Raw genomic sequence first — 17053 nt, 5'->3', positions numbered from 1 at the left:
TCCATTGCTTTCTCTGTCTCCCCCCCCCCCTTTTCTGTTGTTTATGAATTTGAAAGTTACTTCTGAACATCTCCTGGGGCTTCCTTGCAGAGAACACTCAATCACAATATAATTATAGATAATGATCATTCCAAACTCACAGGCTCCACGTTAGGTTGTCTGTATGGTTGAGTATCCAGAGCCAATGTTTATGTATAGAGTCCCCAGAGGCACACTCAACTCTGATGGGTCAACAGGTGAGATCAAAGAGGCCTTTGTCATCTTGGAACATGCGTTTCTGCTATTTATGGTGCAGCTAAGCATTAGAAAATTGTGTGTACTTCTCATGTGATCTCACACATCTACCCTTTTGAGTTCTTCCTAGAATTGGAACAATAATAATGTTCTGCATAGGCCTATCTTCATGGACCTCGATCCGTATTAACCATTCATGACTTTCCTCATAAACTTTGCCATCCTTCCTTATTTCTGTTGATGGAGATTTTAAAGGGTTAACCTAACTTCTCTCAGATGAGGAAAACAACCAAAATTAGGAGCCAAAGCAGTGACTAGTGTTTCTGTTAGAAACAGGATAGAAAAGTTATGTCAAGTTGACCTGCCCAAAGAACATGCACGTCATAGTTTTCCCAAAAGGGAAATTCCAGGGTTTTGTGTAACCAAAGTTATGGAACATAAACTTCTCCATAAATGGGTAACAGACTTCCCAGTTAGGGCTGGAACCATGCACCAGTATGCCCAATAAGGAAGTGGAAGTCACATGGGTGTCACATGGGTACTTTGTTTGTTGCAAGGTATAACTGAGAAGTTTTGGGTGTGGTTCTCGGAGAAACAAAGGAACCAGCGAGGGGAACAGAATATACAGAATATATTTTCTGTATCCAACCTGAATTTGAAATCTGTTTCTAATCTGTAAATAACCTGTAAATAAAAAGCCTCTCTAAGCTTTCAAAAGAGCTTGTGTCCTGTTTAGCATTTGACTCAGAGAACGAATCCTAAAATATTTCCATCACTAGTTTCCCCTTTCCCATAACCCACTGCAGTGCTCTAATATAGCATAGGTCGGGGTTCTTATGTGTTACTTTATTTCTCCTTCTTAAAGAACAGGTCCTTGGTGCTCACTTGTGGCCTTATGTACAAAGTAGGGGCAAAAATGCAACGTGAAGTGCAATCCTGAGCTGCACATGGACATAAGACCCTCATGTCGGCCCAGGCGGTCGCAAATGTGCCATAAGGCACATTTGCGCCTCCTCAAGAGTCGGCAAGGCCAGCGCACAGAGGTGCACTGGCCTGTGGATGCTAGCATTAGCCTTCATGCCGACAGAGGGAGAGAGCCTTGTGTCGGCCTGGCTGCGCTGAAATAAGGCTCTTGGGTAGGCAGGGAGAAGGTGGGAGGGAGGTGTTCCTGGGTGGGGAGAGGGTGGGTGGTGGGCTGCCACCAGGGCTCTCTTGGCTTGCCTGTTCCAGCGCAGGATAGGATTTCACCCTTAACAACCCAGCACAGGAAGCCAACATGGCGCTCCCCACAGTCACCTTCTATTTGCCCTTAGTGCTCGGATTGGTTGGAACAAAGGAAATCCAAGTACTGCAAACAATAACAGGAAAAAAAAAAATGTTTGAGGAGTGTTGTCAAAAACCAAGATAGGGAAAGCAAGTTTTTCTAGTAGTGGAAAGTTTTTTGAGAGTGGGAAACAAAGTAAAAAGTGTAAACTTGTCCTGAATGAAAGCAATACAAAAGCTTCCTAAATCAACTCTAATAGTGAATAAAATAACAAGCTATAGATGAATGATGAGCCCAATTCTAGCAGAGCATAGATCACATAGAAAAGGAATGTGTGATGTGTACCCCAGGAGTGTATAAAATTGTAACAAGAACTGACCTGGTGTGATGCTTCTTGGTGTGCACCTACTGGCATCCTTTATCATGATAAAGTTTGTTTTCTTCTTTTTCTTTTCACGGACTCTAGTGTCTTTTCTTTTGTGCACCGGGCAGAACCTAAACCTGAACTCAACGTGGGAACCTCTGATCTATGCAACACTGCCAAGGGTTTGATCCCAAGTCTCAGTGGAGGCAGCAAAATGTGTAAAGAACACATTTCAATGGGTAGCTTCACCTTTTTATTGAAATTTCAGTAATTGTACATGATCATCTACTTTATCCTACAGAGCTCCACTTCAGATGCACAACTTGCTTACCACAATAATAGTGGGGTTATGCAGTGTTGTCATTGGGGTTCGCATCACTCGGTGCAGGATGCCAGCGTGTCACCCCCCCCATGCAGTGGGCGGGGCAACACCCCAGGTGGTGGGCATGGTGATGTACCATCACTCCGCCCCCACTGGTTTTTTTGGCTGTACCTTTTGACAGAACAAAGATAGAACACATTCTGCATGAAACTATGCATTGATTGATATATAACATGATGGTATTATTCCTCCAAACTGTGATTTTGGTCACTAGTGGTGTCACACACACACACACACCCCGGGTGTCAAATTACTAACACCTTATTGCAGCGGTTCTCAAACTTTTAGCACTGGGACCCACTTTTTAGAATGGCAATCTGTCCAAGACCCACCAGAAGCGATGTCATGGTGGAAGTGACATCATCAGGCAAATTAAAATAAATAAGTATAAATAATTAAACAAATAATTAAATAAGCAGAATCCAGCCCTGGTCTACCAAGTGAATTTCCTTTTGATCCTTTTAGTCTCTTTTGATCCTTTTTACTGGGGGGGGGGCTGCCTTCTGGAGCACTTGTTGAGCTCCAGGTGCATAGGATCAGGACCATTCTGGTAGCCTTGCACTCTCCTTCACCTGATATTCTACACCTGCCAAGGCATGTTTGCTTATTCGTGAGTAAATGTGACCATGAGGCTTAGTTTCGCTTTCCATAGGGGTGAATACATTCATCTGCTTGGAGGCAGGGACTTCCTTCTCAGGTGTTTTTGGGGGCTGCATTAATTGGATCAGGACCATTCTGTTGTCCTTGGATTCCTGTCAGCCTGCCCTTTCCGAAGGACTAAGGCAGGTTTGCCTACTCATGAGTATAAGTACGATACGGCTCACTTTCACTTTCCATAGGGATCCATGCATTTTCTGTTCTCCAGTGTTTTGGCCATAACTTTTGACAGAAAGGAGATATTTCACTCTGGTTTTTTGTATTGCATTCCGCTCAAAATTCCGAATCTAACAGTATATAATATGATGCGGTTACTCCTAACCACTGCAATTTTAGCATGTCACCCCCTGTGCGCATCACCCATTGCAGTCCACACCGTCCGCACCTCCCTAGCGACATCACTGGGGTTATGCATATATGCAGGATTGTATATATCACTCATAGGACACATAGGACTGTGATCTTTGTAGATAATACGCAGGAAAAATTTACATAATTAGAAAGTATGCGTGGCTAGTTGACAGAATTCCTTTTCTTCAAGAAGAGTTTCTTGGTATTCACATCTGGCCTCAGCAGAATAATGTATATTTTAGGGGCAAAATTACAACCCAGTAACCCAGCAGTGGAGGCCAAAATGGAGAAGATCTCCACGGCCACCATGTACTTCCCCTTGGTGCTCAGGTAGCTTGGGACAAAGGACACCCAGACACTGCAGAAGACCAACATGCTGAAGGAGATGAACTTGGCTTCATTGAAAGTGTCAGGCAGCTTCCTGGCTAAGAAGGCCACAGTGAAGCTGGCAATGGCCTGAAAAACCATGTAACCCAAGACATTGTAAAACATGGCGCCCGAGCTCTCATTACATTCCACTATGATCTGCCCAGGTAGGGAGAACATATCAAGATTTGGGAAAGGAGGAGATGCCACTAGCCAACTGCCACATATTCCAAGTTGAATTAGAGAGCAAAAAAGGATCACCCATTTGGACAGGCTCTTTCCCACCCATTTCCTCATCTTGCTCCCTGGATGTGTGGCCATGAATGCCAGAACCACAGTGATGGTTTTAGCAAATACACAAGAAAGAGCAAGAGAAAAGGCATTGGCAAAAATGACTTGTCGAAGGAGGCAGGTCATCCTGCCGGGTCGTCCAATGAACATGAAGGAGCAAAGGAAACAGAGCACGAGGGAGATCAGGAGAAGGTAGGTCAGATCCCGATTGTTGGCCCGGATGATGGGAGTGTCTTGATATTTCATAAAGATTCCAAGCACCAAAGCTGTGAGCAGAGAAAATGAAAGTGCAGCGGTAGCCAAACCCATGCCCAAAGGTTCATCATAGGCTAGAAAAGTGATGCCTTTAGGGATGCATTGATTTTGATGCTGGTTTGGATGCTGATCTTTAGGACACTCATCACACTGATTCACATCTGAAAGAAACAGAGATATCCACTCTATGAGAGAACACTGTAGAATTTAATCACCTTAAGCCTCAGGCTGCAATAGAATCACCCCAAGCCGCAAACAGACCCACCTTATAGTTATCCCATTGAACTCAAAGGTGCTTGTAGGGCTTTCTGGACTATTGTAACAGGCTCACAAAGATTTGAAGGGGGCGACTCAGCCCAAATTCCCTTTTCTGTCTGGGTACAACACTTTGAGAGGATTGTCCTGGACAGACATCTTCCCCTGGAAAATTGTGCAGATTTCTTAGATCCTGAGCTCCCCATCTGGTCCCCGGTGGAGGTAGAGAGGTCAGGCAGCTAACTGAACATCTAAAAGGTGGGAAGGCCCCTGGATCAGATGCAATACCCTCCCAATTGTCCTATAGCAATCCCGACTGGTGGGCACAACTCTCAGCCCCTCTCTTCTCTGAAATTAACAGAGTGGGACTTATCCCTCAAGACTGGCTAACTGTGACCATTGTCCCAATCTTTAAAAAAGGTGACCCCAATTCCCCAGCCAATTTGAGGCCTATCAACTTACTGTTATTTGTTGGCAATGCAGCTTGCTCTGAGTAGGAACGGAATAATCGCAGTATCTCAGCTTCCCTCCGCATGGAAATGCCATGGCGTTGCCAGGCAGCAGAAATATCCACACGTGCAAAGAAAACTTCTGTAAAATCACAAATGCACAGAGCTGTGCTTTTCTTTGACTGTGGCAAGCAGTGGAAACAGTAGCAAAAGCCACATGTTAAGAATTTTTTTTCTAGGCTCTTTTCTCTGGATTTGCAGAGAGCTGGCTGAGCTGTGATGATGGTATGGCTAATAAGAGTTTGAATCATCCATTATTAGCAGAGGCAGGATTCTTTAAAAAAACAAACCTTTCTTTCCCCCACACATACAGTTGTTGAGAACAATTAGCAACTTTTTAAGGCTTGCCTGGCTTAAAGTCAGGGCTTGCCTGGCTCATTCAAATTGGAATCGACTGTGATTGGATTAGAGCAGGGGTCTCCAAACCCCAGCCTGGGGGCCAGAAGTGGCCTGCAGTGAGCCTCTATCCAGCCCACAGTCAACCTCTTGTCCTGTGAAAGCCTTTGGCCCACTCAACCAAACACGACTGGAGCTGTGCTCTAGCTGCGTCTGGAGGGTGTTCTGAGGGCCCGAGAGGTTGAATGAATGAGTCCGTTCATTAATTTATCTATTCATCTAAGTTCCATCTCTAATATATGTACTTAAATGTTATATTTAAATTTTTTTCTGGCCCTCAACACTGCACTAGATATTTGATGTGGCCCTCTGGCCAAAACGTTTGGCGACCCCTGGATCAGAGGACAAAAGATTCTTTAGCCTCTTCTTATTATATATCAGCTAGAGCAGGGATGTCAAACATAAGATCTGTGGTCTGCAGAAACTCGAAAGGGTTGTGCTGGGAGAGCCCACTTATCATACAGGCTACCCTTTCAGCAGTGCCACTTCTGCTGAAATGTCACAGCTGCAAGAGCGGTCTGTAGGATATTCGGATTCTCCCAGCACCAGCTTTTCAGCACTGCCACTTCTGCCACGGTGCTGGAAGGGAGAGATGGAAGAAAGCCTCAGAAAGTGCAGAATGGTATGGGGGAAGTGGCAGACTAAGAAGGGTGAGAAAGGGAGAAGATAGGTGCTGCTAAGGGACTGGGAGAGCCCAGCTATAATGCAGGCCATCCTTTTAGCTGCACTGCTGCTGACGCATCACTTTGCAGAGCACCTCTCAGCTACTGAGATGCAAAAGCAGAGCTACTGAAAGGGTGTCCTGTGTGATAATTGGACTCTCCCATATCTTGAAAATATCAGAATTAGAGTACTTTCTCTTTTGTCATCTGCAGCTAATTAGTTCTAATTGAGAAAAAACTGCTCACTTTGGTTATCACATGCTTAACATAACTTCCTGCTTAATGGCATTGCTTCTGGTCCTCAGCAGGCGCCCTGAATGCCATTGGGTCAGCTGTATTGAATGAGTTTGATATCACTGGGCTAGAGTAATTAAACTAGCTCTGCAAAAGTTAGGGTGCAAAATGCTAATGCAGCCATTTTCAACCACTGTGCCGTGGCACACTGGTGTGCCGCGAATGGTCCCCAGGTGTGCCGCGGGAATTTGGAAGAGGGTCATTTATCAATAGGGCCATTGGGGGATGTGAGCCCCCATTGACAGCACAGTGTGCCTTGTCAATTGTCAAAAAACTGATGGTGTGCCTTGACCATTTTAGTGCCTTGCCAGTGTGCCTCGAGATGGAAAAGGTTGAAAATCACTGTGCTAATCTGTGAAGCAGATGGACCTTGCTGACAATGGGAATGGCCTACAAGTGCATTTTGACACCATGAACATCAACAGGGGTTAATATTCCACAGAAAGGTTTCAATTGCATTGACTCATGAAGGCAAGTCCTTGGGCTTAAAAAATGCCAAAGTTCTCATTCTTACTTCATTTGGGGGGGATTTATGAATGGGCCAAATTACAGTGATTTTCAGCCCAATTCTGAGTTGCCCAGAGCACGGGGCTGCCATGTGTCAAAAATGGCTGCTGCAGCATCCTGAGCGCAACTGGACAGCTTCTAGCAGCTCCTCGGGGGAAGGGGACATTCCCCCAGGTAAGGATAGTAGTCCCATAATGGGGCTACTCAATTCTGCAGCAGCTCTGGCTGCGCAGCCCAACATGGAGCTGGATCTGGTGGAGCTGAACTCTACGGGTCCTGCTCTCCTCCCACCCTGCTCCCCCCCCGCATGCCTCCTCCCCACCTATCGCCCACTCCCGCCTCCCCCCACCCTTGAACAGCTCCACTCTGCCTCCCCCACACCCCCACCTACCTCTCCGCTGCCTGGTGGTTTGGGCAAGCGCCGAGTGACTGAGCACTGGGTTTTCACCTGCGGTAGCCCAGCGCCGGCTCACACTGGGCTAACTCCAGTGCTGGGCCAGCATTAAGCTCTGCAAATGTGCCTTACAGCACATTGATGACAATGCGTGCCAGAGGTCAACTGGCATGCAGAGTTCAGCACTGGGCTCTACGTCCACTAAAACTATTAACTTCTGCCCCCTTTTCTGTTTGATGCCACCATAATACACTTCTAAAAACAGGAGATTGGAAAAGGCTCATCTCTAAACTGCTACCAGTAAAAAAAAAATTGATCTGGATCATTTTTGCTAACTTTAAAAATTATCTGCCCCACTCTAATCTGCACTCAAATTAAAACCATTCCTCTTTATCCATTCTAAAATTTTTCATTTAAGGTCTAGGAATATGGGGGGGCAAGGTAAATCCTCTCGCAGAAGGTCAGCTTCCCATTTTACTCAGTGAGTACTTCCCCTCTGCTTTGAGCTCCGGAGACAGAGAAGGAGATGAATTTGCCTTACATGCACAAGAAGTAGTTTCATGAGGTTAGACTGAATTTTGGATTTCTCCCCTTCATTAGACAGAGATCTGGAAGTGTCCCCTTTCTAGGGTCGCTCCTGTAGGCTTTAAGGGAAGTGCTCTTTAGGACACTCAGTGGACGCAGCACTCCTGAAGAAGAGACGCCCTCTAGTGAGATGCATTGCCTGATGCACATCCCAGGCTTTCAAGGCATGTACATTAGATGGCATCTCAGGCAAAATGGAAAATAAAAATGGCAACCAAGAGGCGGCTCTGTAGGGAGCTGTTGCCACCAACAGGTGACCAGGAAGACCATTAAATAACAGAGCAAGTATTTACATGGGAAACAAACAGAACAACAGGACATGAAAGATGAAGGAATAGCTACAAGAGTAGCAGCTTAGAGATTCATTTACTCACGATTCATTGGAAGTAAGGTTACAGCATCTGATTGAGATCAGAGGTACACTAACTTAAGAGATAACAAGGTCCTGAAGCTGTCTTGTCCTGCGTGCCATGTGGTCAAGATGGCATCACCAGCAGAGCCCTGCTGGGAGCGGCAATCTTGTCTGGTCAGTGGTCGTGAGGAAGAGAGGGTGTGCTCGGAGAAGAAGGGATACTTATTGTGTCTGGGCCATGCCCCCACATAGGTCATCCAAAGGGGACAGCTAGGGTCACTGGGCTATGGCTTAACCCTTTCAACGGACAGTATCCTGCCACCTGTGGAAGCAGACGGAGTTGTACCAACTCCAACACCCCTTCTCAACTCCAGATGCCCAAGTCCAGCAGATTCATACTTTCACGTAGACTCTGAAACTTATCTTTTGTTTCTCTTTTGTTTCTCTCTCTGACCCTTCCCTTTGCCTTGGGTGGAGCTTAGGTGCTGCTCCTTAGTGCCTGGCTGCTTTGAGTTGCAAATTTTTGCCACTTGGCCTTCCTTATTTTTGCCTTCCTTATTGCAAATAAAGCAGAGGCCATGCATCCACCAGACACTGCTGCCTGCGAAAAACCAAAACCTTCTTCCTATAACTGTCCCTGGTAGTGACTGCTAGGGAAACCCAGTTCATGTTTTGGTCGGTGCTGACGCAAGTTCCCATAGCCATAGGGGCATGGGTTCTGGGTCACGACGAGCGTCTGGAGCCGGCTGCCTGAAACGCTCCTCCTGAAAACGAAAGAGCGTGTCGGCAATGCTGTTTTGAACCCCGGCCATGTGCCGTGCAGAAAAGAGGAAATTAACCGATCGGCACTGGAGAACGAAAGCTCTCACCAAGCGCATAACCCTGGGCGATTTAGACGTTTGCTTGTTGATGATTACCATGCATTCCCCAATAAATACAGCCGACAACAGGTATGGAATTAAAATGGGCCACTTTATTGAATTACAACAAGAGCAACAAGGCAAAATAGGGTAAACAATACCCATCCCAAGTGTGGGGTTCTAAGTGGGGGAAACGGCCCTAGCCGTCTATGCCCCCCAATCTCATAGGGTGTCCACTCAACTCCAGGCGTAGCTCAATTGTTATTAAGCCCGCCTTTCACCGTCGCCTGAAGAGGGTAAGCCAGCCTAACTTCTATGCCTTCAGGTCACCACTGCAAGGCCCCCAAGTTCAGACCAGGGGCTAGCCAGCCTGCCACCCTGAGCCGGTCAAGCATCTTGAGAGCGGTTCTGGTTCACCCCTGTCCTTGCTGACTTAGATTGGACACCATAGTGATCCTGGGGAACTGACTATCCAACAAAGTAAAGTCCCTGCGGGCCTGGAGCCTCAAGGACATGGACGTCCTCTGACCCAAGTCATTCTCGCCCAAGTAGAGCACAATTACCTGCGGCAGGGGATTGAGACCAATGAATTCCAAAAAGGCCAGGAAAAATTGACCCCAACACATACCCCACTCAAACTATGGAGTATCCACAGGTCAAGACCCTGGCTGGGCACCTCCCTCACGGACCTGTTGGAAAAAGAAGCACATCATGAGGTAAGCTCACCAACAGGCCCAAAATAATACAATAGTAAAGAGGAATGACTCCTCTAACCTTGTGCTAATACCCCAAATGGCCAGTCACGGTTAGTGAATCTGGTCCAGCCCTACCAGTGCCTACACATCACACCAACATGGCGCTGCACACGCCCACCTGGCACTGCACATGGAGCCTTCATGGCACCTACACAACCCGCCAACATGGCACTGTACATGGAGCCCTCACAGCCGATCATAATAGTGAAAGGCACTAGAGCGGCATGAAGCCCAAAAATTCATGGACATCCTGGGCCTTAAAACACAGTCACCCCACTGAAGGACTCTGTCAGTGGGGTCAAACTGTGACCAAACCCCGGGCAAAAAGCCCCATAGAACTTTGTCAGCGTCACTGCCCGAAACAGCAGGGACTCAAAGGTTGAGAAACATATGGCAATAAACTCCATGCTCAGTCCATGCAAAATGGTGGGTGTAATAGGTAGGCACCTGCCTGGGCCTGCAGGTCATCACCCTCCAAAGCCAACCACCATTTTCCACACCCTAAACTCCTTGGTAAGATCCTGAATTCCCTGGGCCTGTGACTGAAAAGAAATGGCAGCCAGATAGATGAACACAGATCCACCGGATGTCCCCGTTATGCAGTCCAAAATGGACTGCATAAGAGTATGGGGCACAAATGGTCAGATCTTACTCAAGTAGCTGGCCATGGGTAGATGAAGCCAGCGATGCCCTGATGGCTTCTAGGGCCTCGGGCTTGGGATCCTAATTGACTTCGGGGGCTAGCTACCGAATGCGTTCCTTCTGAACTCGAGAGAGGGCATCAGCTATGCTATTTTCAATCCCAGGTAGATGTCTGGCTGAGAAAACAGTGTTGATAGCAAGGCACTGCTTGGCAAAGACTCTAACCAAATTCATAACCTGGGCGGAGGTCTGCATGTTTATTATGTGGATCATGGCCCGATAGTCGCCACGGCAATCAGGAAGAGCTCCAAAATTGTTAGGTCCCTAGTGATCCCTTCCATCATCATACCCAGACGGCCCCTCAAAAGGAGATGAAGGTAGTGGGCAATGGATTGCAATCCTAGGGGTGCACTGGAAGTAGTCTAAAGGCAGATTAAATATCTGCCTTCGCCATCAAAGCCCCAGGGCCACACCTCCTGAGGTGGGCAACAGCCCCGTCTAAAGAAGTGTGTCGTACTGAGTTGGGGCGGTATCCCGTCATTTACAGAGGAACCCTCTGGAAAGGACAGGTGGTGAATCAGCCTGAACTGGCCTGGGGCTTTTTAGGCCCCAAACCCAGAGGGGACACCAGCAGATTCCTCATCGGAGGAACAGCAAACGGTCCAACTATTCTACCAGCCTCAACCACCTAAGCTATTTTACCGCTCACAACCTCCACTCTGTCATCAGCAACTGACCAGAGAACGTGGGACTAACACGGTGGCGGGACCCGAATCTTAAAGCCCAAACTGGAAACCCTCCAGCAACAGTCTGGCTGCTGAACAATCAGTATAAAATTGCAGCCAGTAAACCAAGGAGGAAATCTTAATTGGGGATGGACCCCTCGCTAACACCAGTTGCGGGGCCACCACCAGACCTTTTGCCCTGTAAGGGGCAAAAACCCTGCCTCGGACCACTGAGACGTGGGCATTTCGTGACTGGGTGGGAAATGCCTCACTCATGCTGCAGCCATGGGCATACAAGCATCCCTGCCTACTGCATTTCCCTGTGGCATTGAATTGGAAAGACCATGAGGCAAGAGCCCCAAAATGGTGCGCAGCCACGAGGCACCCCCCCACTGAGCGCCGTAATGCAGCCCCATCCGGTTCCCCTGGGCAGGGCCGTGGGCAAGGTGCCCAACACGGGCGTCAGCCATACCAAGCAGACCCCCGGGGGGACCCAACGGCTGTCACTCATGGGGCGCGCGAATATGCCATACCCCAAAGAGCCGAAGGGGCAACCCCCACCGCCGCGCGCGGGTGCATGAGCCTGTCGCCCCTGATGCCCAGCGGGCAGAGCACCCAACAGGGGGAGCAACCCTCGCCGATGCCCGCAAAGCGCACAAGACCGTCGCCCCGGATCGCAGCCACAGAGTGCGTAGCGAAAGACACCCCCCGCAGGAGAGGCTGCCCACTGCTGTGTTGATGGGAGTTAGCCAGTGCGGCAACCGCGCACCAAGCCCCGTCGTGAAGCAGCCTCTTCCTCCGCTCCTGAAGAAGCGTCCTACCTGATCGCTTCCAGGAACGGAACTGAGCCAGGTCTAGCGCCTGCGCGCTAGATCAAGCTCAGTTGTCCCGCCCCCTCAGGCCAGCCAGCCAATCAGCTGGCAGCAAAGCCCTGCTGCCGGCTGATAGGGGGTCAAGCCTGGCAATCATTGCTAGTGTGCCATACAGGCAAGCTAGCTGCCTTTCTAACCACCGCCTGGTTGTCACACCAGAAGCGAACGGAAGAATTGGCAAACTCGGGGGCCCATAAGTGCACTGCCACCAGGATGGGAAAAAACTTGAGAAAGGTCAAATCCCTTGTGATGCCCTCCTGCACCCAGTCACCTCGCCAGCAGGCAGCACACCAGCTACCCCTAAAATAGACTCCAAACCCATGACCCCCTGCTGCTCAAATTGCACCTACAGCTCGGCCTCCACCAACCTCCATGTTCTCCAAAACGAAACCCCATTAAATTGTTTGAGAAACCGGAGCCACATGGCAACGTCGCCCCGCAGTGACCCGTATGCAGTGAGAAGGCCTGCGCAGTCCTGCCATCAAGTCACACATGCACCTCAAAAAGGCCCACCCCGGTGCCATGACCCAGCAGGCAAAGTTGAGGTGCCCAACTAGCACCTGAAGCTCCCTCGGTGTCATTTTCTAGGCAGCCAGGGCCTCCTTAAGCAAACCAGCCAGTTGCTGCAGCTTGGCTTCTGGGAGCCTACTACACTGGTTAACAGTGTCAAGCTTGATGCCAAGGTACGTCAACCGAGTGGCAGGACCCTCAGTCTTGTCTTGCACCAGGGGGACTCCCAGCTGCTCACACAGAGCAATACAAGTCGAGAGCAGCATTTCGCATGTTCCAGTTCCAGCTGGTCCCATGAAAAGAAAACCATCGAGATAGTGAGCAGAAATGACCCGCCCCGTCTGAAACTGGACAGCCCACTCCAAGAAGGTACTGAAACACTCGAAATGGGCACACAAAATAGCACATCCCACAGCAACACTCTGTCAACATAATAGGCGCCTTCGAAATGAAAGCCAAGGTGGCAGAAATCATCTGGATGGACAGGCAGCAGGCGGAATGCGGACTCTATGTCCGCCTTCGCCATTAGCGCGCCCATGCCGCATGACCACAGCCGCAATAGTGCACCTAATGGAACACAGATCACTAGGGATCGCATCGATCGCAGAGCCGCCCTCCAGGAAGGAGAGATGATGAATTAGCCAGAATTCCCCTGGGGATTTTTTAGGCACTACCCTCAAAGGGTAACCGCAGGTTACGAATAGGCGGGGTTGGAATAGGTCCAACCACCCTGCCCGCTTCTACCTCTTTAGCAATCTTTTTCCTAACAACATGCTCCAACCCTTTAACTGAACGCAAATTCTTGGCCAGCATGGGCTCAACAGGCCTTGCCACTGGAATTCGAAAACCCCAAGAAAACACCTCCACCAAATGCGCCACAGCAACTTTGTCAGGGTAAGATCCCAACCATAAACATAACTGGGGCAACTTAATCGGTGTCGGCCCCCTTGCTATTGGGGGGAGAGAAAGAGGGAGTGCCGCCCCTGCGGCTACTCCCTGCCTGCTGTCCAGCGCCCTGCATGGGCCCACCCAGCTTAGGGCTAGAGGACACCGGGTGCTCGGTCCTGCACAAGCCGTATGCGTGCAGGAAAGTGCAGTCGTTCCTTCCACACTTTCCTGAGGCATTGAATTCAAAACACGTTCACGGGTTTTGAACCCACGTGGCACCATTGGGTGCCTTGCTTGGTTCAGATTTATTCCTGGCAATAAGATGGCCGCTGTCAGAGCGGTCACCCTACGCCAGCCTGGAAAGGATGACCAACTGTGTCCACAATTCCCATTGTTGAACACGCCAATCCAATGCCGGATCATGCACGGCGCGCAACCTAAAATGGTGGACATAAGCCATACAGACCGTGCCCGTATAGTCCCTGAATGCCCTGAGCACAATGTCCAAATATTTGAGCAGAGCAGGGACTTGGTTGGGATACATCTGGAGCAGCACGGATGCGTAAATGACAAAACCGTTCAACCAATTAGCCCAGTTCTTGTCAATCTTCTGCTTCCTCACCATCTCCTGGTCCCGAACTGGCTCACCCAATGTCGGGATGGGTTCTGGCTCGATCTGCAGAAGGCTGAACATGTCCACATATTCGCCCCTCCAGATCTTTTCTTTGACTGCTAGAGCCAAGTGACCACCCAAGGGGAGAGCCACGTCCCCATAGGAGACCTGGAGACACTCAACCTGCTCCACACAACCGCCCAATGGCACCCCAGGGGTGTCCAAAGGGGCCATCAAGTTCCCCAAGGGGGGAAAGCTGCCAAGACCAGTGCCCCAGGGGCCCAGACAGGGGGTGGGGGAGTGGCCACACCAACCGGCGCCACTGTAGCCTGTGCCAGACCGCCCTGGGCTCCCTGCTGGTATAAACCCCCCAGGAAATATGGGTTGGGCGCCCCCCACTTAGACCAGCGCCACCGCTGCGCCCCAAGGGGGCGGAGGGAACTGCAAAGCCCTCCCGCTCATCCCATACCGCTCCTAAACTGCCACCTGCAACTAGTGCCGTCTCACCTGAAGTGCTCAGTGCCAGCTGTGCGCCCTTCTGTGCTACCTGCGTGGCACCTGTGCTCTACTTCGGGTGTGTGGTCCCTTTCGGCGGAGGGTTCTGGAACAACCCCTTGGCCCCTCACATGCTTCCTAGAAGACAAAAGCTCACTGAGACGGGTACCGCGCCCTTTCCTAGTAGACCTACGTATTGGGGTGACCGTACCAGATACCCCACCCCATCACCTTTCCCCGCACCACGAAGGGCATTCTCCTGCTCTAGCCTCAAAGCACGCCAACAGCGCCCTCAGCTCGTTGTAATCCTCCTCCCCTTCCGAAGAAGAAACTGGAAGGGATGGAGGGGGTGCAGGTCTCTTGGGGGCTTTCCCGCCCCTCTTTGGCTTCTCTTACCCATAGTGAGCCTGAAAGAGAAATGTCCCCCCACCCCGTATGCTAGAATTCACTGGAGGATACAAGTGCCTGAAAGCACTGCATGCAGGGGAGGAGGCACAAGCCCCGCTCCCAGACGCTCCCACGCCACCTGCTTCGCTTCTCTGGACCCTCAGGTGTATGGAGGACCAGCAAAGCTTCCTCCATGCTCGCACGCCTCACGCAACGACGCCCTCCACAGCGGGACCGCTGCCCGCCACACCGCCTCAGACTCGTCGCTCAGGCTGCCCGGAATGCACCGCTGCAGCCCGTCAACAGTGGATGAAAGCTCCGCAGCCTCGTGCCTGCCTGCTCCTGCTCACCCTTGCCTTGCCAAGAGGTGCGCCTAGCCTCTTGGCGGGGCTGCAAGCCAGCCCAGTTCGCTCCCACCGAGGACGCACCTGCCCTCGTTGCCGGCCTGGAGCGCACTGAGCCCGGCTGGAGCGCGTGCTCCAGGCAGGCGCTCTGACCCGCCTCCCCGAGCCGCAATAACCAATTGCGGCAGAAGCCTCAGCCAGGAAGCACAAGGCAGGCAGGGGGGTAATCGGCCGCTGGCACCAAATTGGCATCAAGGGCATATTTAATTACAAATCTTTTCTAATTTCGAACCTCTGTTGCTGGTGAACCTGGAGGCCCCGGAAGTGAAGGAAGCTGTGTTCCTCTTGCCTCTGGAGGTTCTTCCGAAGCCCATAGAGGATAAATGTTTCTGTCCATGGCCTCCGCGAGCTTCAGAATGAAGCCTAGAATCATTTGAAGTGATTTCTGGTTTTTGGTGAAAACCAGAAGACCCCTTTAAACGAGTTCAGGTTTCATATGGAAGCCTGCAGAGGCTGAGGGCAGATGTACACGTCCTCTGCAGGCTTCAGAAGAGCCTCAGGGAGTTTGGGGGGGACGACCGCCATTTCATTACCTGTGGGGGTTCCAAGAACAGAATCCCTGTGGATAATACAGGCCGCCTGTATTAGAAATTTAAATGAATTTTTAGTGTACTGGGGTGGAGGGGTTGCATGTGGACCCTGACAATTCCAACTTTTGCCTCAGTGGTCTGTGGTCTCCTAAAGGTTGGGAAGCACTGTTATATGTGAAAGAGGTTGGAGGGCCTGGCAAATGGAGCAGATCTTTGGGGATGTGGCCGCAGTTCTTTAGGACTTTGCTGTGGTTCTACTCCTGATCTCACCACTACACAATATTCCAGTGGTTTGCAAACTTTTTACAGGTCCTAGAGGCTGCTGTCTGATTCACAAACACTAAGCTGTGTGGCTATAATGGTGGATGGGCAGCAGTGCCCCCCCCCCCCAATTAGCAGCTTGTTTAACCCTTGATGCACAATCTGCCCTGTCAGTTTTGCAACCAATCAAAAATTGGGTCATGCCCCACTGGTGGGTTTCAGACTCACAGTTTGGGAACTGCTGCACGATTTTAAAAAGAACAATGTTTGCATTGACAGCTTTTGGGAGCTTTCTTTCCACTTAAGTGTTCACACAGGGGCATGATTGGAAGTGTAACTATAAGCCCTATAGTCTTAAAGCCCCCCCCATCCACCATTGTTCTGTTTATTAAATGTTGTTCCCACTGCAATTGGAAAAAAATACCAACTGGCCATGTTTTATATGTAGTATAATATGATTTGGCCCACCTGCGTAGCATTCCCTTGACCATAGCGTAGCTGTTCTGGAATGAGGGGTGAAATCAGAACTGGAATCACAGCAAAGGCAACACACATCTCACATCTCACCATGATCCCAGTTCAGACTGCCCTTCCCAAAATTACATACTGTTTGATCTTCGTAAACATGTATGTTATTCATTTCACAAGGACAATCAGGGAGGTGTTTAGGTACTCTGTAATTATCCAGTACTGTAATTTCCTTCCTTGGGTAGTCGGTAAGAAAAACATCCATATTTCTAAAGGAGATGGATTTATTCTGAACTGTGTCAGTACTCAATGGTGGAACAAAGATTGTTCAGGCATCTCTTCTTTAGCTCGCCACACCAGCCAAACATTTCAGAAGGAAACTCTGTGACCACATATGCTGCTTCCATGTGGCTCCAGAGTGAGGTTCTATCAAGGCACCTGCCATAGAGATATCATTGTAGCTGGAACTGTAGTTCAGGATGCAGAAGTTCAGATGCAATTGGGTTAGACCTGCTTTTGCAGCCC

General features: G+C 49.8%; 1 protein-coding gene across 1 annotated transcript in view; it reads right to left on the bottom strand.

Annotated features, from left to right (window-relative positions):
- Nucleotides 1-3414: 3414 nt before the first annotated feature.
- LOC136652475 (vomeronasal type-2 receptor 26-like) overlaps nucleotides 3415-17053 on the bottom strand; it is a 77045-nt gene continuing 63406 nt past the window's right edge. The window contains exon 4 of the mRNA XM_066629418.1: nucleotides 3415-4325. Within this exon, the coding sequence (XP_066485515.1) occupies nucleotides 3415-4325 (911 nt within the window). The remainder of the gene's footprint in view (nucleotides 4326-17053) is intronic.

The sequence above is a fragment of the Tiliqua scincoides genome, chromosome 5 (assembly GCF_035046505.1).
Source record: "Tiliqua scincoides isolate rTilSci1 chromosome 5, rTilSci1.hap2, whole genome shotgun sequence".
NCBI classification, from domain to species: domain Eukaryota; kingdom Metazoa; phylum Chordata; class Lepidosauria; order Squamata; family Scincidae; genus Tiliqua; species Tiliqua scincoides.
This window is presented reverse-complemented; position numbering and strand designations above follow the sequence as displayed.